At 34.6% G+C, this 24,598-nt stretch overlaps 1 protein-coding gene across 7 annotated transcripts in view; it reads left to right on the top strand.

Moving 5' to 3' along the window:
* Positions 1 to 24,598, top strand: part of IPO11 (importin 11) — a 218,473-nt gene that overhangs the window by 120,294 nt on the left and 73,581 nt on the right. For all 7 annotated transcript variants that reach the window (XM_081293441.1, XM_081293442.1, XM_081293444.1 and 4 more), the window contains 3 exons: positions 3,271 to 3,347; positions 8,972 to 9,051; positions 9,474 to 9,554. In XM_081293441.1, coding sequence (XP_081149567.1) covers positions 3,271 to 3,347; positions 8,972 to 9,051; positions 9,474 to 9,554 — 238 coding nt within the window. The remainder of the gene's footprint in view (positions 1 to 3,270; positions 3,348 to 8,971; positions 9,052 to 9,473; positions 9,555 to 24,598) is intronic.

Genomic DNA, 24,598 nt, shown 5'->3' with positions numbered 1-24,598 from the left:
AGTCTAACAATTTTGAAAATTATTTTCTTTACACTGTAATGCTTTTTGTAATGTGCTGTTTATTCTTTGGACAATTTAAGAATTTACTAATAAACTTGAAATGGACCCAGGGTGGAGACCAGGGATTCATTTACAGCTTTATTCCCCCTTCATTCTAGGGATTGAACTCAGGGCCACTCGATCACTGAGCCACATCTCCAGCTCTATTTTGTATTTTATTTAAAGACAGGTCTCACTGAGTTGCTTAGTGCCTGACTTTTGCTGAGGCAGGCTTTAAACTCGAGATCCTCCTGCCTCAGCCTCCTGAGCTGCTGGGATTACAAGTGTGTGCCACAGTGCCCAGCTCATTTACAGCTTTGATATCATCCTCTGTTATAAGTTTAAATATTTATTTTATTTTATTTATTTATTTGGCTTTTAATTTTAGTTGGTTTTTTTAATTGATTTTTTTTTTTTTTAAAGAGAGAGTGAGAGAGTAGAGAGAGAGAGAATTTTTAATCTTTATTTTTTAGTTCTCGGCGGACACAACATCTTTGTTGGTATGTGGTGCTGAGAATCGAACCCAGGCCGCACGCATGCCAGGCGAGCGCGCTACCGCTTGAGCCACATCCCCAGCCCCTTTTAATTGATTTTTTATTTATCTTAGTTTGGGCACTTAGTCCTTTAAAATACTAATAGAAAATTTTTATGTATTTGCTTTATATTTCCCATTCATAGTTTTATTTTTGTTTTATCTCTTTTTTTTAAAGTACATTTATTGAAATTGATCAAATTATTTTGTATGCATATATGGATATGTTGCATGAATCCCACTATTATATACAGTTATGATGCTCTAATACAAACATTTTAAAATGATGTATATTTATTAAAGTATATTTTTCAGAGCTCCTTATGATTAAACTCTTAGATTTATAAATTGTTTCTGTCCTTTGAAATATTTTTGCTTCATATTTTTTATTTCCTATATTTAATTGTGGATTTATAGGATTTCTTAATGTATAAGACAAAAGGTTCATTTTTTTCATTTTTCTTATTAAATAATAAAATATTTAAAGCTGTGAAATTAGTATTGGAAATAGGTATATATTTCCCATATATTTGGATAGTCTTTTTAAAAAAAAATTTTGCTGCTATCATTTCTGATTGTTTAGTGACTTTTTTGACCAAACATTGAATATTTTGCTGTTATTAAAGTATATGATTCAGATCTGAATTTGTTACATTACCTCTAAAACAGGTGACTTATATGGTGTTTTTGTTTTGTGGTGCTGTATGTCCAGCCCAGGGCCTTTTGTATGTTAGGCAAGTGCTCTACCATTATATTTTCCATTGTACATTGTGTGTGTGTGTGTGTGTGTGTGTGTGTGTGTGTGTGTGTATGTGTGTGTGTGTTTAACTTAAATGAATGTTAAGGACTAAACATCTATTTTTGTAATATGTCATTGCAGTGATGAGAGTGCCACTGAGTTTTACATGCATTTATTTTTTTTAACTTGTTAGTTATGTAGCTCATGTCATTATTTTGCTTTTTCTTCTTAATATTGATTTATTAAAAATACTCCAGTTGTCTTAGTGTTCATGGCTCAAACTTTTTGTTCTATATGTTTTAAAAAGATGTTGCTTACTACAAAATTTTGTTATTTTTAGTAACTTTACGCATTGTTAAAAACATTGAATTTAAAATTTGAAATATTTTCATGAAAAATATATGTATATGCAGTGATATTAGTCAAAATAGTCGTTGTCTTTTTTAATGGTAAAGAGTAGTGCTTTGAATTTTTTTTTTTTTTTTTTTGGTCTCATTTCTTCTCCTGCCTCATCTTTATTAGTTGATTCTGAAGTCAAACACCTTGTCATTTTCAGGAGTTTAGATTCATATAACCCCCCACCCCCACCCCCCCACCCCCCCCCCCCGCTTTTGAATAGCATGGTTTCTTCCATGAAAGCTAGCATAGAAAATAGAGTAACAGCTTGAAAGGGAAAGTACAAGCCTCGGGTAGTTTGGACCCGTTGACAAGGAAAGTCTGTTCATTGTGCTGGGTTTTTTTTTTTAGTAAATTAATTTCTGTTCGTTTTATATATTTTATGTATACTAAGTTGTACTAACAAATTAAGCAAGTATTTGTCTCAGATTTCTCAGCCCCATTTATACCTTTTTCTTTTCTTGAAATTTTTTGTCTGATTTTAGGCATCCTCCTTAGGCAATTAGGCAAGCCTAATTTCCAGAAAAAACTCTATAGGGATTTGAACTGAAATGATGTTAAACTGTTTAATTGTTTAACAGTGAGAATTGACATCTTTGTGATGGTGGATTTTTGTATCTGTGAGACATAACATCATCCAGTTATTTCTTAACTATTGATTTTTGGCATATAGAGTCCGTTGATGTTCATATATTGATATTCTCTCTTATTCTTGTATCTTTTACTAACTTGCTTGGCATATTAGAGGCCCTTCATACGTAAACTGAATAATTATGGAGGTAGACAAGGTATTAGTGTTTAGAGGCTTATTTCTGCTTTTCAAGAGGACAGTTTCAACATGTCATCATTGATAAGTATATTTACTATGAGTATTTGGTACTTTCTTGTGGAATTTCCTTTCTATTTATAATCAGGTAAGAATTTTATAGCAATTATTATATTTAATAGGTTTTTTTTTTCTTTTTTGCTGCTATTATGATAATCATGGTTTTCTCCTTTAAGTTCTCTGGGACTTAGGGGAGATAGATAAACCAGTCACACACTTCTGTGATAAACCATAATTTATATAATTTTTTATACATTGATTGTTGTAGATTGCTAAGGGTGTTAGATTTCGGCTTGTAATTGCACTTTGTTGTTTTAAGTTAATATTTAGAAAGTATTTAGCCTGTCATTTTACTAATATTAGTCCATTTTCTTGTTGAAGGGGCATATAAATTACATGTCGCACAAGAGCATTTCAAGAAAATCAGAAAAACAAGATAATTTTCTCCCTTTTCACCATATTTATCATGCTTTTGCTTTAAAATTATAATTTCATTATTATCCATACTTTAGTAAATACTTTCCTTACTATTATTGTTATATATGAAGAAATAATACTACATAATCTATGCATAGGTATTTATTTTGAGGTATTTGCCAATTTTTGTAGATAGTTTTTATAACTGTATGTTTTATCTACTTTTTTGTCCTTTAGATGAAACTTTTTATATTCATATTATTGTATTAGTAGCATTAATGGGCATGAAAATGATTTATTCATCTGTGGTTTTCTTCCTAGGTTAGTAACATTGGAGAACAGCCCATGTATTACACCAGAGTTGCTTCGTGTATTTCAGAATATGTCACCACTTCTTGGTAAGTGTTAAAGCATAAACTAATTAATATTTTTTAATTCAGCCATAATTTGGGGATATTGTAGCTAATTTTAAATCATACCTTTCATTATTCTTAAAAAGAGTCCCTGATGTTAAGAAATAATTTGAATTGTGTTTTTAAGTTTCTACGTTATTCTATATAACTTTTAAGAATAACAGGCATGGTGGTATGTACCTATAATCTCATCTAGTTTGGAGACTGAGGCAAGAAGATCACAAATTCAAAACCAGCCAGGGCAGCGTAGCAAGATCCTCTCTCAAGAACAAGAACAACAACAACACACACAAAAAGGCTGGGGATTAAATAAATATAAAATTAAAATAGTATGTAGTAAAACTACTTTTGTTATTCTAAGATTTTATCCAACTTCTTTTTTTTTAAACAGATAAATCATTTTTTATACACCTTTATTTTATTTATTCAATTTTATGTGGTGCCAAGGATTGAACCCAGGTTCTACCATTGAGCCACAACCCCAGTCCCCTCTTTTTTTTTTTTTTTTTTTAAGTGTTGTTGGACTTTTGTTTTATTTATTTATTTGTGGTGCTAAGAATTAAACCCAGTGCCTCACATGCCAGGCAAGTGTGCTACCACTGGAGCCACAGCCACAGCCCAGTACAGCCATTTTGACAGTATCAATTCTGCCTATCAAAGAACATAGGAGGTCTTTCCATCTTCTAAGGTCTTTTTCCATTTCTTTCTTTAGTGTTCTATAGTTTTCATTATAGAGGCCTTTCACCTCTTTTGTTAGATTGATTCCCAAGTTTTTTTTTATTCATTTTGAAACTGTTGTGAATGGGATAGTTTTCCTAAATTCTTTTTCAGGAGAATCATCTTTGGAGTATAGGAATGCAGTTGATTTATGGGTGTTAATTTTGAATCCTGCTACTGTGCTGAACTCATTTATGAGTTCTACAAATCTTTTGTTAGAGTTTTTGGGGTCTTAATATAGGATCATATCATCGGCAAACTGATTATTTGAGCTCTTCTTTTCCTATTTGTATCCCTTTAATTTCTTTCTCTTACGAGATTGCTCTTGCTTGGTTTTCAAGGACTGTGTTGAATGGCAGTAGTGAAAGTAAACATCCTTGTCTTGTTCCTATTTTTAGAGGAAATGCCTTCAGTTTTTCTTTTTTCAGAATAATGTTGACCTTGGGTTTATTGTATATAGTCTTTACAATGTTGAGGTAAGTTTCTTCTATCCCTAGTTTTTCTAGTGTTTTAAATATGAATGGGTTTTATACTTTGTCAAATTTTTTTTCTGCATCTATTGTGATAATCATGAGATTCTTATTTTTAAGTCTATTTATATAGTGAATTGCATTTATTGGTTTCCATGTCTTGAACCAACTTTGCATCTCTGGGATAAAACTCTCTTGATCATGTTGCACTGTCTTTGTAATGTGTTTTTGTATGCAGTTTGCCAATATTAACAATTTCTGCATCTATATTCATAAAGGATATTGGTCTGAAGTTTTCTTTCTTTGATATGTCTTTGTCTATTTTTGGCATTAATGATTCTCACTTCGTAGAATGAATTTGGCAGAATTTCTTCCTTTTATATTTTGTGGAATAATTTGAGGAGAATTGGTATTAGTTATTTTTGAAAGGTCTGTTAGAACTTGATGACTTGGACTTTTGTTTGTTGGAAGGCTTTTGATTACAGGTTCAATTTCGTTACTTAAGATTGATCTGTTTAAGTTTTCTATATCCTCCTGGTTCAGTTTGGGTAGGTCATATGTTTCTAGGAATGTGTCCATATTGTCGCTATTCTAAACAGGTTATTGGAATATGAATTTTCAAAATAGTTTCTGATGATCCTCTGGATTTCAGTAGTATAGGTGGTGATATGTCCTTTCTCATCTCAGTCTTTGAAAATTTCAGTTTTTACCTCCCTTTTTTGGTTAGTTTGCTAAGGGTTTAACAATGTTTATCCTTTCAAAAAACCAACTCTTTGTTTTGTTTATCTTTTGTAATTTTTTAAAATCTCAATTTCACTGATTTTGGCTCTGATTTTAATTATTTCCTGTCTTCTACTAATTTTGTCGTTGGTACACCCCCACCCCAGGGCTTTGAGATATAATGTTATTTATTTGGTATCTTTCTGTTCTTTGAATGTCTGAGCTCAATGCTATGAACTTTCCTCCTAGAAAGGCCTTCATATTGTCTCAGAGATTTAGATATATTGTATCACTATTCTCATTTACCTCTAAGTATTTTTTTTTATTTTTCCCTTGATTTCTTTTGCTAGCCATTCTTCATTTAAAAATGTATTATTTAATCTCCAGGAATTAAGAGTGTTTTCTATTTTTAATCTTATTGTTGTTTTTCTAATTTCATTCCATTATGATCTGATACAATGCAAGGTATTCTATTTTCTTTATGACCTAAAATACGGTCCATTTTAGAAAATGTCCCATGTTTTGTTGAGAGGAAAGTGCATTCAGTTATTGATGGATGAAATATTCTATAGATATCTTAAGGCAATATCTTTGGCTATTTTTTTGTGGGGGGAGGTACCAGGGATTAAACTCAGGGGCACTCAACCACTGAACCACATCCCCAGCCCTATTTTGTATTTTATTTAGAAACAGAGTCTCACTGAGTTGCTTAACACTTCACTTTTGCTGAGGCTGGTTTTGAACTCTTGATCCTGCTGCCTCAGCCTCCAGAGCTTCTGGGATTGTAGGCATGTGCCACTACACCCCGCTCCTTAGCTATTTTTTGTTTGGGTGATATATGCAGTGATGAGAGGCATTTTAAACTCATCCAGTATCACTGTATTGTGATCTATTTGATTCTTAATATTGAATAGTGTTTGTTTGATATACATAGATGCTCCAGTGTTTGGGGCATAAATATTTATGACCATTGTATTTTGTTGATGTGTGATTCCCTTAAGCAATATGAAATGACCTTTTTGTCTCTTCTAATTAATTTGTCTTGAAGTCCACTTTATCTGATACGAGAATAATAACTCCTGCTTATTTTCGAGATCTATGGGTGATGTGAATGCTATGTTTTTTCCATCCTTTTACCTTCAGTCTGTGGATGTCTGAAGATTGCCTGTGAGGTGAATCTTTTGCAGATAGCATATTTTTGGGTCTTGTTTTTCAAACAAATCTGCCACCTGTGTTTTTTGATTGGAGAGTTTAGATCATTTACATTCGGTATTATTGAGAGATTTTTTTTTTTTAGTTCCTGCCATTTTGATTTATTTCTAATGTTTAAATTGGGTTTGCTTCTCCTTTGATTTACTGTTGTTCTAGTGCAATTTGTCTCTATGCTTGTTTCCATTTTTAGCTTTCACTTTTTAAAATATTTAGTATGTTTTGTAGTATAGGCTTTCTAGTTATGAGTTTTTTAGCTTTTGTTTATTGTAAAAATGTTTATTTTATCTTTAGTTCTAACACTTAATTTTGCTAGGTATAGTAATCTTGGTTGACAAGTATTTTCTTTCAGAGCTTGAGATGGATAAATAGATAGATATAATTTTTTTAAGCATCTTCGTTGAGAAATCTGTTGAAATTCAAATTGGCTTACCTTTAGATGTCACCATACATTTTTCTCTTGCAGCTTTTAAAATTCTATCCTTTTTACATTAAAAAAATTTTATAATAATGTGTCTTGGGATGGATCTGTTGTGATTTTGTGTATTTGGTATCCTATATGTCTTCTGTATTTGACTTTCCATTTTATTCCTAAGGTTTGGAAAATTTTCTGATACTATTTCATTGACAAGATTGTGCATTCTTTTAGTTTGTGTTTCATAGCTTTCATCTATCCCCATGAATCTTAAATTTGGTCTTTTAATGTCATCCTGCATTTCTTGAATATTCTGTTCATTGTCTCATAACATCTTTTCTCTTTGGTTGACTTCATTTTCAAGATTATATACTTTGTTTTCAGTCTCTCTTCAAAGTAGTCTAATCTATTGGTTATGCTTTCCATTGAAATTTGGATTTGGTTTATTGATTTCTTTATTTTGAGGATTTCTGCTTGGTTCTTTTTTGGAATATCTCTTTTTTTTTTGAAGTGATCTTTCACTTCCTATATTTTCTTTGTGATTTCACTCCTTACATTGTCTTTTAGCTCATGGAACAGCTTACCTATAAGCTTTTTTTTTTTTTTAATTATTTTTTAGTTGTAGTTGGACACAATACCATTATTTTAATGTGGTGCTGAGGATTGAACCCAGGGCCTCCCATGTGCTAGGCGAGCACCCTACCACTGAGCCACAAGCCCAGCCCCAACTGTAAGCTTTTTAAATTCCTTCTTTGACATTTCCTGCATAGTCAAAAGGTCAGTTGTTGAAGCATTATGGGTTGTTTGAGATGGTTTGTTCCCTTGCTTTTTCATATTGTATGTATGTTTACCCATCTCCTGGTATAGGTCTGGCTTCTTTTAAACGAAGGACTACTTTGTGAGTTTTTTTTTTTTTTTTAAAGATCCCAGGGTTGGGTGAATATCCTAATGATGATGTATTAATTTAATGTTTGACCTCTGCTGATCCCAATATCAGCACTACTTTACTAAAAGATGGCCCTGAGCCCTATTTACTATGATCATTTTTCAGCCAAGCCTCATTCTGTTCAACTTTATACGAACAAAAATTTGTTGCAGTTGTTCTCAAGTTTCTCAAATTCAGGTATAAACCTAAATTGAAGTTCTGGAACAGACCAAAAATTAGTTGTTGGGCTGAGGCTGTAGCTCATTGGTCGAGCAGCTGCCTCGCGCATGTGAGGCACTGTGTTCAATCTTCAGCACCACATAAAAATAATAAAATAAAGATATTTGTCCATCGATAATTAAAAAAATACGTAAAAAATGAATTGTTAAATTTGGTAAACTTGCCTTAAGTGGGGGCTAAAAGGAGGGAGGAAGAAAGATTGGGCAAATTGGAGAGGGAAAAAAGAGGGTGGTGAAAGAGAGAAAGGGAAAGTAATAAGAAGGTAATTTTCACCAAGGTAAATTTTAGCTATTTCTTTTCAAATGCAAAGTAATAATTTTATTAAAATTGAATGTGACCAAATGATGGTGCATTGCAATTTTATATCTTCCTACATACAATAAGGATACCATAGAATATAGATTATTTATAATTATATAGATCAAAACATGACTCCACACTATCATCTATATCTGAAACTTGCCATATATTATTACAACTATATTCACTTCATGTACAATTGGATCGATTAAAAAAATTTTTTTTCATCCTGGAAATTCCATGTTTAAGAACATTTTTTATATGTAGATTTTTTATGGGGAGCAAATTTGAAGAGAAAAGCCCAAGAATTGAATACCTGAACAAAATGTAATACTTTGGGATTATAGTAGGGAACTTTTTTCATAAGTAAAATAGAATATTCAGTGACAGTGCAGTATACTGAGTAAATGCTCATTGAGTTCATTTAAGCATATGTCAAAATATAATGATAAAATGATTCAGTCACATGTTGTTTGCCATTTTAGCACTAAAAATTTAGATTGAAATGAAAGGTTGGGTCAAATTATTTTCTGATTGTTTTTATCACTTTACTTAAACTGATTTGAACAATGAATTAATTTGTTCTTTATTTTGAAAATTATTGTTTTGGCAGAACTAAGTTCAGAAAATCTCAGAACCTGTTTTAAGATCATCAATGGCTATATCTTTTTATCATCAACAGAATTTTTACAGGTATGTTGGAGTAGTGTTTGTAAGAAATTAAGTAGTTATTATGTTTATTATTGTTATTATTGTTTATTATTGTCATTTCAAAATTTAAGATTATTTTGTTAATTTAATGGGGAAAAATTCACTGTGAGCATTCCCCACTGTAAGGAAGATGTGATATGTGCCGTTCCATTGTTATATAATGCAGGAACTGTGCTATTTAAATAAATATATCCTCATTTCTATAAAATTCATTGTATCAATAAACTATTTTTGTGAGGCATAATCTTTTTTTCCTTAATCCTAAGACTTGTAGTTGAAAAACTTCATATGCTTAGACCTTTAGCATATACTTCTCAAATAGATAATAATGAGTCTCAAAAGTGAATTTATGCCTTTTTGATATTACAAATATATTCTTATATTGTCTTTGGATTGAATTTCAGACATATGCAGTGGGTCTTTGTCAGTCCTTTTGTGAGCTGTTAAAGGAAATTACTACAGAAGGTCAAGTTCAAGTGCTCAAGGTATTGTCATCTTTTGTCACCATCAGATGATTTAAAAAATTACCTGTTAAGTTTAATATCTCTGAATGTTTTGTGAAGTTGGACCTTCATTTGGTTGTGGTTGTTGGCAAGAAGAGTTGACGTAATTCTGAATGTGGTATTTTGTTTTAGCAATATTCATTTGGTTTAATCTCAAATTTGTACAGAAAGATCACTGGAAATCTTGTTAAAATGTAATTCTAGATCTTCGACAATCTCAGCTAATTGGGATGTTGCCTGTTCTGAGAATTCATTTTGTGTAGCAAGGTTTTAAAAACCAACTTTGTCTGAAGACTATCTTCAGTTTGTTAGCCTACTTTTGGGTCATTTTTTCATTGTATAATTTGGTAGTTTTAATTTCATTTAGGTGTTGAAGTTAGAGTATTAAGTTTGTTGAGGTTGTGTATAATTAATAACCAAAAGCCTCAAATTCATATATTATCTTTATGTAGTATATCTATGTTAAAGATATAGTGTTAAATATATATTATTTATTTACATGTAAACAAATACGTGCATAAATCTGTATTAAACTTACCTTTACATGTGCATATTATACATACATATTTTATGTATAGACTTTGAGAGAAGGAGTAGCTATTGAATTTCTAATTTCTTAGTTTGTTCTAAGTCAGATATGAGTTGACTTCTGGCCTTTTGGATGGTTCATGCCTGTAATATTAGCGACCTGGAAGTCTGATGACGCAGGAGGATCACAAGTTTGAGGTCATCCTCAGTCATTTATTCTGTAGGTTAAGAATCAGCAAATTTTTCTATTAAGAACCAGATAGTAAAGATTTTAGGTTTTATGGGTCATACAATCTTTGTCTCAACTAATTCAAGCTTGCTATGGTAGTATGCATGTAATCATAGATGATATGTAAATGAATGACTATGGCTATGTCTCAGTAATAACCTTGTTTACAAAATCATGCAGTGGAGTTTGGTCCATGGACCTAAATTTGCTAACTTCTGGTATTTGGTTGTTAATACTCTTTTCTGCTAGGTCTAGGTGATAAGAAAATGTCAATTCCTACTCTTAAGTAATTCAGTTTTGGGGGGAAGAGGAGACAGTCAAACAACTGCTCAGTATTCAGTGTTATATAAAATTAGTGAGTTTGAATCAGAAACATCTCAAAATCACCTGATGGACTTCTTGAAAATTTAGGTAGAACACAGGACATAATAGGGTTTTTTTGTTGTTGTTTTCAAAATGTTTCTCACATGATTTTTGTAAGTACTTCTTGGTAGGAATCATTGTTAACTGTTTATATCACTTTAAGAATATAGAAGTAGTCACTTAACTCAGCATTTTGCAGAGAACTGTTTTTTAGGAAGAAGGATTTAAAATGTGAGCTGAGTTTTTAAAAATTGTGTAGGGGTTACTACTGCCAGAATAAAACATAATTATTTGCTAATTCAGGCAACCCTAAGAAGTATGAATAAGACTAATAAAATGTGTAATACTACACAGAAATGAATAAGACTAAGGACAGAGAAAATACTGTAGGATTGTCTGTTCAGGGTGGGGATAATGATGTTATTTAAAACATTTTTAGTGCTTGTTAACTGGAGTTATATTTCAGCTTAACTGAAGAGTTAATTTAAAAATTTTTGAGCAAAGGAAGGTTCTTGAGGAGATCATTAAGGACTATCTTGATTTCCAAGGGATATATAGCAAAGTACATGACAACTTTGGTAGTTTAAAACATCAGAAATTTTACCTATAATGTTTATTAATTTTATCATTCAAAGTCAAGCTGTAGATAGGGCCCATACTATCTCTGTAAAGGCTCTAGGAAAATCAATTTCAAGTGTATCTCTTAGTTTCTGGTGATCATTGGCAATTTTTTTATTTATTTTTTTTATATTCTTTGGCTTTGTAAATGAATCACCCACTTCAATCTCTGCCTCACATGACATCTCTCCACCCTCCTGTTTTTATATTTTCTTATAAGGACAGTAGTAAGGATGAATTTAGAGCCAACTCTAATATCTTCATTTTCTGGGATTATTCATGCAAAGGCTCTTTTTCCAAATAAGGTCACTGCCCAGTCACATGTACCAGAGGTTACGACTTCAACATACTCTTTGGTGGGGGATGGACAGCACGGAGACAATTCAGCTCATAATAGGAACTTACTATTAAAAAAGTAAAATTACTTTTGTGTGTGGAAAGGTAGTGAGGGAAACTTGGTCTGAGTAGGTTTTGTAGATAAAGGAACCCAATGGAAGAGAAGATGGTTCACCAAACCACAGTGGCATACATCTGTCATCCCACAACTCAGGAGACTGCGGCAGGAGGATTACAAATTTGAGGCCAGCAATGGTGGAATCCCGCCAGCCAAGCCCCCACTGACCCCCCGGCTGAGTTCGGGATTTCAGATGGGGAAGGAAGCGGTACAGTCCCATCCCCCACAAGGGACACTCCACTAAGGCAACCAGCGGCCACCATCTTGGAGAGCTGAAGCATCCACCGTTACTCTCCCACAGATTGCAACAACAAAACAGGTGTGTGTCACTCAGTTCAGTCCCCATACATAGGGGGATTTCGCATAAAATCTCTCCTAGACTTTCAGGGGGAGGGAGTATCACAGTGAGCCTGCATAAAGACTAAAGGATAACTAGAGGCACCTGACCTTCAACCCCCCCTCCCATCAGCAGCCTAAACAAAACCTGTCTAGCCAGCGCTGGGGGAGGGGCAAGCAGAAAAAATCAAAACCATAGAGTGCCGGGGATCCCAAAAGCCAACGGTGTGACCCCGGAGATTCAGGCTGTCTGATTCGCGCGTCCTGCCCCGCGGCTACAAAAGGCGTGGCGCCACAGAGAAGGGATTAACTAGTAAGCAGGGAGATAAGTGGCTGCGACACGGTGGTATCCCACCAGCCAAGCCCGCACTGACCCCTGGGCTGAGTTCGGGATTGCAGACGGGGAAGGAAGCGGTACAGTCCCATCCCCCACAAGGGACACTCCACTAAGGCAACCAGCGGCCACCATCTTGGAGAGCTGAAGTATCCACCGCCACTCTCCGACAGATTGCAACAACAAAACAGGAGAAACCAAGACTAGCAGGAGAAACCAGGAGACTAGAGGCAAGGCCCTCGCGACTGGGCAGCTGTAAACTGCAGGCCCGCCGGCGACAGTTCAACCACTGCCTGTGATACTGGGCGGCTGGAGACTGCCCGCCTGCCGCGACCGGGAGCTGAAACCAAACAGAGACAGTCCAGTCACACCCCCCCATTAGGGCACCCCGGCAAGGAATCTGGGGCCCGTCATAGCAGAGTAGTGTCGTCACCGGAGCTCGGACGTCGGAATTCCTTCCCAGCGGAATCCACGTTAGCAGGTATAGTTTAACAACACAAAGGAGAGACATCAGAGTAATACAGAAACAAAACAAATCTATAGAAGAGAGCAGAAACACGACAATCAAAAAGAGCTGGAAATTAACGTGGACAACATGAGAAAACAAGGGAAAAAAGGATTACAAACAATGCAAGACAACTCAATTCTACAGGAGGACATAGAAACATCAGAAACAGGGATAGGGAAAGAACTCAAGGCATACCTAACTCGAATGGAAAGGAATATTAGAGAAGACATGAGACAGCAAGTCCAAGAAATAAAAGTATATTTTGAAAATGAATTAAACAAACAAATTCAAATGGCAAAGAACGAGCTCTACCAGGAGATAGAGATCTTAAAAAAAAAATCAAACAATAATCCTAGAAGTGCAGGAAACTATAAACCAAATTAAAATCTCAAACGAGAATATTACAAATAGACTTGATCAAGTAGAAGTCAGAACATCAGATAATGAAGACAAGGTTTATCAACTTGAAAAGAATATAGTCAACACAGAAAAGATGCTTAAATCCCACGAGCAATCTATTCAAGAGATATGGGATGTCATAAAAAAACCAAATCTGAGAGTCATAGGGATAGAAGAAGGCACAGAGATTCAAACCAAAGGAATGGACAGCATATTAAATGAAATAATTCTAGAAAACTTCCCAGAGATGAAAGATGGAATGGATTGCCAAATCCTGGAAGCCTACAGGACCCCAAACATTCAAAACCATAATAGACCAACTCCAAGACATATAATTATGAAGATAGCCAATGTACAGAACAAGGAGAGAATATTAAAAGCTACGAGGGAAAAGAGGCAGATTACATTCAGGGGTAAACCAATTAGGTTAACGACCGATTTCTCATCACAAACTTTGAAAGCGAGAAGATCCTGGAATAATGTATTTCAAATGCTGAAAAATAATGGATTCCAACCAAGAATACTATATCCAGCAAAATTGAGCTTCAAATTTGACAATGAAATTAAAATCTTTCACGATAAACAAAAGCTAAAAGAATTTGCAGCAAGAAAACCAGCTCTGCAAAGCATTTTGAACAAAACACAACAAGAAGAGGAATTGAAAAATAGTGCCCAAAACTAACAGCAGGAGGTATCTCAGTAAAGGGGGAGGAAAATAACCAAAAAGCAAAACTAGCCAAACTAAAATAAATAAATAAAGAAGCATGACTGGAAGTACAAATCATATCTCAATTGTAACCTTAAATGTTAATGGCCTAAACTCACCAATCAAGAGACCTAGGCTAGTAACCTGGATCAAAAAAACAAATCCAACAATATGCTGCCTTCAGGAGACTCATATGATAGGAAAAGACATACACAGGCTGAAGGTAAAAGGTTGGGAAAAATCATACCACTCACATGGCCCTCGGAAGCAAGCAGGAGTGGCCATACTCATATCGAATAAAATCAACTTCAAACCTAAGTTAATCAAGAAGGATAAAGAAGGTCACTATATACTGTTAAAAGGAACCATCCACCAACAAGACATACCAATTATCAATTTGTATGCACCAAACAATGGAGCTGCAACGTTCATAAAACAAACTCTCCTCAAGTTCAAGAGTCAAATAGACCACAACACAATAATTATGGGTGACTTTAACACACCACTCTCGCCATTAGACAGATCCTCTAGACAAAAGCTGAATAAAGAAACTATAGAACTCAACAGCACAATCAATAACCTAGACTTAACCGACATATATAGAATATATCAACCATCATCAAGTGGATACACGTTCTTCTCAGCAGCACATGGATCCTACTCAAAGATAGACCATATATTATGCCATAAGGCAACTCTTAGTAAATATAAAGGCGTGGAGATAATACCATGCACCATATCTGATCATAATGGAATGAAATTGGAAATCAATGATAAAAGAAGGAAGGAAAAATCCTACATCACATGGAAAATGAACAATATGTTATTGAATGATCAATGGGTTATAGAAGACATAAAGGAGGAGATGAAAAAATTCTTAGAATCAAATGATAACACAGACACAACATACCGGAATCTATGGGACACAATGAAAGCAGTTTTAAGAGGGAAATTCATTTCTTGGAGTTCTTACCTCAAAAAAAGAAAAAAACAACAAATAAATGAACTCACGCAACACCTCAAAAACCTAGAAAAGGAAGAGCAAAACAACAGCAAATGTAGTAGAAGACAAGAAATAATTAAAATTAGAGCAGAAATCAACGAAATTGAAACAAAAGAAACCTTTGAAAAAATTGATAAAACTAAAAGTTGGTTCTTTGAAAAAATAAATAAGATAGACAAGCTCTTAGCCATGCTAATGAAAAGAAGAAGAGAGAGAACTCAAATTACTAACATACGGGATGAAAAAGGCAATATCACAACAGACACTACAGAAATACAGAAGATAATTAGAAAGTATTTTGAAACCCTATATTCCAATAAAATAGAAGATATTGAAGATATCAATAAATTTCTTAAGGCATATGATTTGCCCAGATTGAGACAGGAAGACACACACAATTTAAACAGAGCAATAACAAAAGAAGAAATAGAAGAAGCCATCAAAAGACTACCAACCAAGAAAAGCCCAGGACTGGATGGGTATACAGCGGAGTTCTACAAAACCTTCAAAGAAGAATTAATACCAATACTTTTCAAGCTATTTCAAGAAATAGAAAAAGAAGGAGCTCTTCCAAATTCATTCTGTGAGGCCAACATCACTTTGATCCCAAAACCAGACAAAGATACTTCAAAGAAAGAAAACTACAGACCAATATCTCTAATGAACTTGGATGCAAAAATTCTCAATAAAATTCTGGCGAATCGAATACAAAAACATATCAGAAAACTTGTTTCACCATGATCAAGTAGGATTCATTCCTGGGATGCAAGGATGGTTTAATATACGGAAATCAATAAATGCTATTGACCACATCAATAGACTTAAAGACAAGAACCACATGATCATCTCGATGGATGCAGAAAAAGCATTTGACAAAGTACAGCATCCCTTTATGTTCAAAACACTAGAAAAACTAGGGATAACAGGAACTTACCTCAACATTGTAAAAGCTATATATGCTAAACCTCAGGCTAGCATCATCCTAAACGGAGAAAAACTGAAGGCATTCCCTCTAAAATCTGGAACAAGACAGGGATGCCCTCTATCACCACTTCTATTCAATTTAGTTCTCGAAGTACTAGCCAGAGCAATTAGACAGACAAAAGAAATTAAAGGCATAAAAATAGGAAAAGAAGAAATTAAACTATCGCTATTTGCGGATGACATGATAATATACTTAACAGACCCAAAAGAGTCTACAAAGAAGCTGCTAGAGTTAATAAATGAATTCAGCAAAGTGGCAGGTTATAAAATCAACACGCATAAATCAAAGGCATTCCTGTATATCAGCAACAAAACCTCTGAAATGGAAATAAGGAAAACCACTCCATTCACAATATCCTCAAAGGAAATAAGATACTTGGGAATCAACCTAACAAAAGAGGTGAAAGATTTATACAATGAAAACTACAGAACCCTAAAGAGAGAAGTAGAAGAAGATCTCAGAAGATGGAAAAATGTACCCTGTTCATGGATAGGCAGAACTAACATCATCAAAATGGCGATATTACCCAAAGTTCTCTACAGGTTTAATGCGATGCCAATCAAAATCCCAATAGCATTTCTTGTAGAAATAGACAAAGTAATCATGAAATTCATATGGAAAAACAAAAGACCTAGAATAGCAAAAGCAATTCTAAGCAGGAAGTGTGAATCTGGAGGTATAGCGATACAAGAGGTCAAACTGTACTACAAAGCAATAGTAACAAAAACAGCATGGTACTGGTACCAAAACAGGCAGGTGGACCAATGGTACAGAATAGAAGACACAGAGACTAATCCACAAAGTTACAACTATCTTATATTTGATAAAGGGGCTAAAAGCATGCAATGGAGGAAGGATAGCATCTTCAACAAATGGTGCTGGGAAAATTGGAAATCCATATGCAACAAAATGAAATTGAATCCCTTTCTCTCGCCATCCACAAAAATTAACTCAAAATGGATCAGGGAGCTAGATATCAAATCAGAGACACTGCGTCTGATAGAAGAAAAAGTTGGCTACGATCTACATATTGTGGGGTCGGGCTCCAAATTCCTTAATAGGACACCCATAGCCCAAGAGTTAACAACAAGAATAAACAAATGGGACTTACTTAAACTAAAAAGTTTTTTCTCAGCAAGAGAAACAATAAAAGAGGTAAATAGAGAGCCTACATCCTGGGAACAAATTTTTACCCCCCACACCTCCGATAGAGCCCTAATATCCAGAATGTACAAAGAACTCAAAAAATTAAACAATAAGATAACAAATAACCCAATTAACAAATGGGCCAAGGACCTGAACAGACACTTCTCAGACGAGGATATACAATCAATCAACAAGTACATGAAAAAATGCTCACCATCTCTAGCAGTCAGAGAAATGCAAATCAAAACCACCCTAAGATACCATCTCACTCCAGTAAGATTGGCAGCCACTATGAAGTCAAACAACAACAAGTGCTGGCGAGGATGTGGAGAAAAGGGTACACTTGTACATTGCTGGTGGGACTGCAAATTGGTGCGGCCAATTTGGAAAGCAGTTTGGAGATTCCTGGGAATGCTGGGAATGGAACCACCATTTGACCCTGCTATTGCCCTTCTCGGACTATTCCCTGAAGACCTTAAAAGAGCATGCTACAGGGATACTGCCACATCGATGTTCATAGCAGCACAATTCACAATTGCTAGACTGTGGAACCAACCCAGATGCCCCTCAATAGATGAATGGATAAAAAAAAATGTGGCATCTATACACAATGGAGTATTATGCAGCACTAAGAAATGACAAAATCATAGAATTTGCAGGGAAATGGATGGCATTAGAACAGATTATGCTAAGCGAAGCTAGCCAAGCCCTAAAAAACAAATGCCAAATGTCTGCTTTGATATAAAGAGAACAACTAAGAACAGAACAGGAAGGAAGAGCATGAGGAAAAGACTACAGTAAACAAAGACGAATGGGGGGAGAGAAACGGAGAGAGAAGGGAAAGCACATGGAAATAGTAGGAGACCTTCAATGATACATAAAATTATAAGAGGTTATGAGGGGCAAGGGGGAGGGAAAAAAAGGGAGAGAATTGAACAACAGCAGGGGAGGTAGAGAGGGAAGATGGGAGGGGAGGGGAGGGGAGGGGAGGGGGATAGTAGGGGATAGGAAAGGTAGCAGAATACAACAGTCACTAATATGGCATTATGTAAAAATGTGAATATGTAACAGATGTGATTCTGCAATCTGTATTTGGGGTGAAAATGGGAGTTCAAAACACAATTTGAGTCATGTATGAAAGATGATATATCATGAGCTATGTAATGCTTTAAATATTCAATAAAAAAAAATTTTGAGGCCAGCCTGTCTCAAAATTTTAAACATTAAAAAGGAGGAGAGATGTAGCTCTGTAGTAAAGTGCCCTTATTAAAAGAGAGAGAGAGAGAGACAGAAAGAATGGACAATGATTATAGATTATATAAAGGATTGAGGTTACTAATCTAGAGTGTATATGGAAGGTTTGTGGAAAAGAGGCAAGAGTTTTTGTTTTCTGAAAGAGTTGGCAAGAATGGGCAATAATTGAAGTTTTATATCATGTTAGGTAAACAACACAGGAAGAGTTGAAATAAGAACAGTTTTTGGTTAGTGCTGATTTTCCACAAAAGTCCATTTATCAAATATATTTTTCAGAACTTTGTCTTAATTTTACTGTTTGATATTTGAATTCAAATAGAAATTTAGAACCAAAATAAAGACAGTAAGTAAAGTATATAGTAGAACTCGTTTTCTTAATTTTGGCTTAATTCTTTTGTTTCTTTTTTAGAGCAAGGAGTTTACTAATGTAAGGGTCCGGCGAAGCGTCGGAGAAAGAGACCACAGGAGACTAGCTCCATGCAATGGCAAGGGGGATTTATTAGGGATCCGTTCCAGCGTGCTAGGGCCCCGTGCTCACTCAGGAAGGGAGAGCAGCCCAGAGCCCAGAGCAGAGGTCAAGCAGAGCTTAAGTACACTTTTTGGAGAGGGTGGGGGGCTTTGCATACTTCAGAACAAATCATCATGAGGCGCGGGGAAATTGAACAACAATTCTGATACATGATTAGTCCATTCATTGGTGGGAACAGTTTGGGTAGGGGTGATTGGTCATTTCTAAGTGGGGTACACATTTAAACTGATTGGTTCTGGGGCCTGGATGCCTACGTGCCATGTTACCTGGAGCCCTTAGCTATTAAACCACCAGGGAATCAATAGAGATATTTACTGAGCAGCTCCCCATTGTCCTAACAACTTTACAGAGATAACAGGTTCTGGGGATAGCAGGGGAATTGTAACAATAGGCTTTTACCTTTTAGCCCAGGCCTTGTAATCTAGAAGCTTTACAATGCCCTAGTCTTTTACACTTTAACTTTAACTTTAACTCAGGATTTTGCAGCTTAGAATCAGCTTAGAAATTCTACCTTTACACTAAAGAATGAGAATATATGCCACCAAAAAAGCAGGTGGACTGGGAAGGAGTTAATAATAGGAATCTGCATGTGGCTTATTGAGACCCTCGATACCTCAACCCTGGTCTGCCGCACTTATCCGTCAGTCTTTACTGTATTAGTTTTAATCTTTTATAGCTCCAAAACTAACAAGAAACATTGGATATATTGTTTACTAAAATGTTTTTGTGAATTTTTATTGCATTTACGTCTTTACCGAATTAACATAGTAGCAATATATAATGGTATTGAAGAACTTCATCTGTCTTCCACAATCTCAGCTTTAAGCTATCTTTTCCATTGGTGACAATTTCTTCTTAGAAGTGGGGTCAGTAACAAAGAACTGACACTTTGGACTTAATTCTGATTGAAGAAAAAGTGATTGGAAACATGGAAGTAATCAAAACAAGAGAAAATTGCTAGGTCATTTTTTTATTGTATGTAGATTTTGTGTGTGTGTGTATGTGTGTGTGTTTTCAGTCTTTTTCTTCCAGAAGATCTCTTCTAACTTATAAGCTTCTCCATTACCCAGTGTTCACTGAGTATGTGTTCTGTTTTCTCAGAATACATACATAAAATTTGAAGGCAGGGAATCCAGAGTTTTTATGTTAAATATTGCACAGCAGTAGAAATGCCATTTCAAGCTTGATGATAATTCATTTGGAATTTTGTCCTTGCCCTGTGTCTTTTGTTTGCACATCCAGCGCTGCTGCTTATAAAGCTCTTGAGAATACTCTGGGCTTCAGTTTCCTCATTTATTTTATAAGGAGTTATGCCAAATGATTTTTAATAATCTGTAACTTTGCAATATTTGAAATTTATGTTTTAATTATAATTCGTGTATTTTAAATGATTTTAAGAAAATAGATCATTTCTCACATTTAATTTGTCAGCTGTTTTTGTTTTAAGGGTTTCTGCAACATTATTACTAGTAAAGTAATTGTTGAAAGTCAATTTGTGAGTTATTTGAAATAGTCATTGCAAAACTTTTCATTAAGTATTAGACAAGGCCCTGGGTTTGATACCCAGTACAACAAAAAAGAAAAGAAAAAGAAGGCAAGATTTTAGGATGTTCTAAGGAGAATATTTAGTTCCTTTTTACTACTTTTTTGTTTGTTTGTTTGTTTGGTACTGGGGATCGAGCTCAGGGGCCCTTAACCACTGAGCCACACCCCCAGCCCTTTTTATATTTTTGTTTAGAGACAGGGTCTTGCTGAGTTGCTTAGGGCCTCTAGGTTGCTAAGACTGATCTTGAATTCAAGGATCTCCTGCCTTAGCCTCCTGAACCGTGGGCATTACAGGCATGCACCACTGCACCTAACTTTATTATTTCTTTTTTTTTTTTTTTTTTAAAGAGAGAGTGAGGGGGGAGAGAGAGAGAGAGAGAGAGAGAGAGAGAGAGAGAGAGAGAGAGAGAATTTTAATATTTATTTTTTAGTCATCGGCGGACACAACATCCTTGTTTGTAAGTGGTGCTGAGGATCGAACCCGGGCCGCGCTGCATGCCAGATGGGCGCGCTACCGCTTGAGCCACATCCCCAGCCCTATTATTTCTTTTTAACTCACAACATAGGAGGGTAGCATGTCATATAAGACTATGGACTGATGAGAGACTGGCAAGTTAGAACATTGGCTTGAATATTTCATAACTGTGTGATATGGGCAAATTACTCTCTCAGTTTTCATCTATAAAACAGGGGTAAAAACTTTACCTACTTCTTAGGTAAAGTTAGGTAACATGTTGGTTATTTTTATGTAATTATGTAGCTATCTTATGTAATCTTCCTCTGGGGAAAATAAGCTCTACAGGTGTAGACAATTTTATTTGGATACTAGATCTTAGGCTATTTATAAAACAAGGCATATCAAGTTGTTCTATCTCATTTTTTTGACTGTCTCTTCTAAATAAATGCTTAAATAAAGATTATAAGTTTAACTAAGCAGGTGATTTATACAATGATAGTAGATTATTATCAAGAACTACAGCCTGGTGTGGTGGCACATACCTGTAATCCCAGCGACTTAGGCAGCTGAGGCAGGAGGATTGCAAGTTCAAAGCCAACCTCAGCAATTTAGTGAGGCCCTAGGCAACCAACTTACCAAGACCCTGTCTCAAAATAAAAAAATATAAAAGGACTGGGGATATTGCTCAGTGCTTAAGTACCCCTGGGTTCAATCTCTGGAACCATAAATAAATAGCTACATATCTATCTCATTTGACTCTTAATTAAAATTAATCATGTTTCTTTCTTTTCAGAATAATAAAACTATTTCAGTTTTTTTCCTTTTGGTGCCATGGGTTAAACCTAGGGGTGCTTAACCACTGACCCACATCTCCAGCCATTTTTATTTTTTATTTTGAGACAAAGTCTTACTAATTTGCTGAGGCTGGCTTTGCACTTATGATCCTCCTTCCTCAGCCTCCCAGTTCCCTGGGATTATAGGCATGCACCACTGAGCCTGGCTCAAAATAATTTTTATTATGGAAAATTCCAAACTTATATACTGTGCACTACCATTATAATTTTAATAGCAAATATTCATTTCTTTTCCCTTTTCCTTTGAAGTGTGGAGACAGTGATATTTTTATATCTCCCTCAATTGTATCTAACTTTTTTGGTTGTATGATTCAGCACAAATCAGGTATAATCCAAATACATAGTAATATATTTGTAACATTTAATATAGGTTAGAGATTAAGGCAGTTTCTCTGTAAGTATGCCAATAGTAAGGTCATTAATAGGGTACTAATACTTGAATTAAAATTTGAGATCTGATGATGTGATGGACCATATTTTTATATACTTATTGATTGCTATACCTAAAATTCTTTATTTGACTTGAAATCTGAAACTGAATTTTGTTTTTTAATAAATGGCTACTAGGAATATACTAGTTACCACAATATGTGTGTGTGTGTGTGTGTGTGTGTGTTTGTGTTTATGTAAAGGAATATTTTAGGACAATGACACTTTTATTTTATACCAATTGAATTGTAAAATAATGCTCAAATTTTTTGGCTTTCCCTGTTTTCAGAGTTCTCTTATAGCTATAATAATGGTCTTTAATATTAGCTTACTATTTTCAATATTTTTCAGATACTGTTTCTTAATATGGCATACTATATAACATTTTTGATTTTTTTTTTAACTAAATGTCACTATTAGACTAATTTCTGACAGTACTTGCAGGAAACATCTTTGTTCTTTGAAACAGAAAATTACAATATTAAGAAAGTTGGATAGAGAGACCAGTATGCCTGCTTAGGAGCAAATGGTTTAAAGCAAAAATAGACCTTATTCTGTGACTTGAATAAGTTACCTAGAAGAGTACAATTATAATCTAAAAATATTCTAAATTGTTAACAGTTTTTAAATTTGAAATATGTGGAGATATCACTTTGAGTTTTGAAGTTCTGATTTCTCTCATGTCATATCTAGCATTATTAAGCCAAGTTACTTTTATTATCTATGGCTTAAGATGATACAAATATTTTTATGGTGTCATTTATTCTCTACTAACTATAATAACTAATATCATTATTATATGCTGCATATTTCTAAGAACATAACATGTAGAGTTCATTTAGTCCTTACATAAGCATATGATAATAGTACTGGTTTTTTCCCCATGTTTACAGATGAGAAATTAAATAATAAAGAGGTAATTGATTTTTTTCAAGGTCACACAGCTAGTAAGTATTGGATCCTTGATATAAACATAGGCATTCTGACTTCAGGACCCATGCTTTTAACCACTTTGTAATTCCGTGTAAGCCTAAATCAACAGATTCTGAGGCAGAAAAAAAATAAGCCTGCATTTTTCACAGGGTTTTAAGAAACAGGCTATTGCAGGTATATTCAGAAAAGATAAATGCAAAAAAATCCTATCGATAACAGCAAAATGCTAATAAAAAGTAATTAGTAATAGGTGAGTGGATGGTTAGAAGCATATTTAACCATAAAGTGGAGTACTGTGCCAAAAAGGATAAAGATTTGTATATAAAACTTCAGAGTGATTTTCAGAATATAAATAAGACAGAATAATATAGGACTGTTCCATATGAATTTCCCACAGACATCTCAGATTTAGTATATCAATAGCACCTCATTGTTATTATTTGTACCAGAACTGTACCCATTTAACCAAAAGTGAAAACTATGAGCAGTGCAAAACTTCTTCACCTTTGGTCCACTATTCAATTGTTTTTCTCAATACAATAAGTTCTACTTTGAATTTTCTCTTGATTCTTTTCCACACTTCTTACCCCAGGCTGATAATGGCATTTTTCTGCATAAATTTTTCAAAACTATCTCATCTTCCTCACCTTGATTTAGACTTACACTGCAGACAATAGGGCTGAGAGTATGGATCCTGAAGTCAGAGTGCCCGTATGTATACCATGACTTCAGTACTGACTAGTTGTGTGACTCTTTGGACTACAAATACTCCAGTTTAATTTTGAAATACTTGTGGGTCCTTTACACGATAGTTATACCATTATATGTTAATAACATGCATAATGATAGAGCATTGTTTATATTTAATATTTGTATTTAATATATGTAAATGAGTTATTATTTAAAAATTACACACACACATATGTGTGTGTATATATTTTTTTTCATTTGTTCCTTCTTATACTGCCTCATGTCTCCATCATCAGAGCAAAAAAGGAAAAATCTACAAGGATTCTTATGGGTTGGGACCACAACCACAGCTGTATTTTATGCCATAAATTCTCTTCAGACCCTTCCCTTTCCTCCTCTATTCTGTATAGAATTTTTTTCTTTTTTTAAAGAGAAAGAGAGAGAATATATATATATATATATTTTCTAGTTTTCGGCAGACACAACATCTTTGTTTGTATGTGGTGCTGAGGATCGAACCCGGGCTGCACGCATGCCAGGCAAGCGCGCTACCGCTTGAGCCACATCCCCAGCCCATCTGTATAGAAATTTAATCAAGAGTTTTCTATAACTTAGTTTAGAACAACTAGATACTAAAAGATTTCTTTAAAAAGCTATAGTCTGCCTCCCCTAGCCAGACATTTCTCCTTGCTCAGAGGTGACCACTTGTATTGCCTTGAGCTGATG

This window comes from Spermophilus citellus, assembly GCF_964194105.1.
Source record: "Spermophilus citellus genome assembly, chromosome: 1".
In the NCBI taxonomy this organism is placed as follows: Eukaryota; Metazoa; Chordata; class Mammalia; order Rodentia; family Sciuridae; genus Spermophilus; species Spermophilus citellus.
Note: the sequence above shows the minus strand (reverse complement) of the source record. Positions and strands in the feature narration are given on the sequence as shown.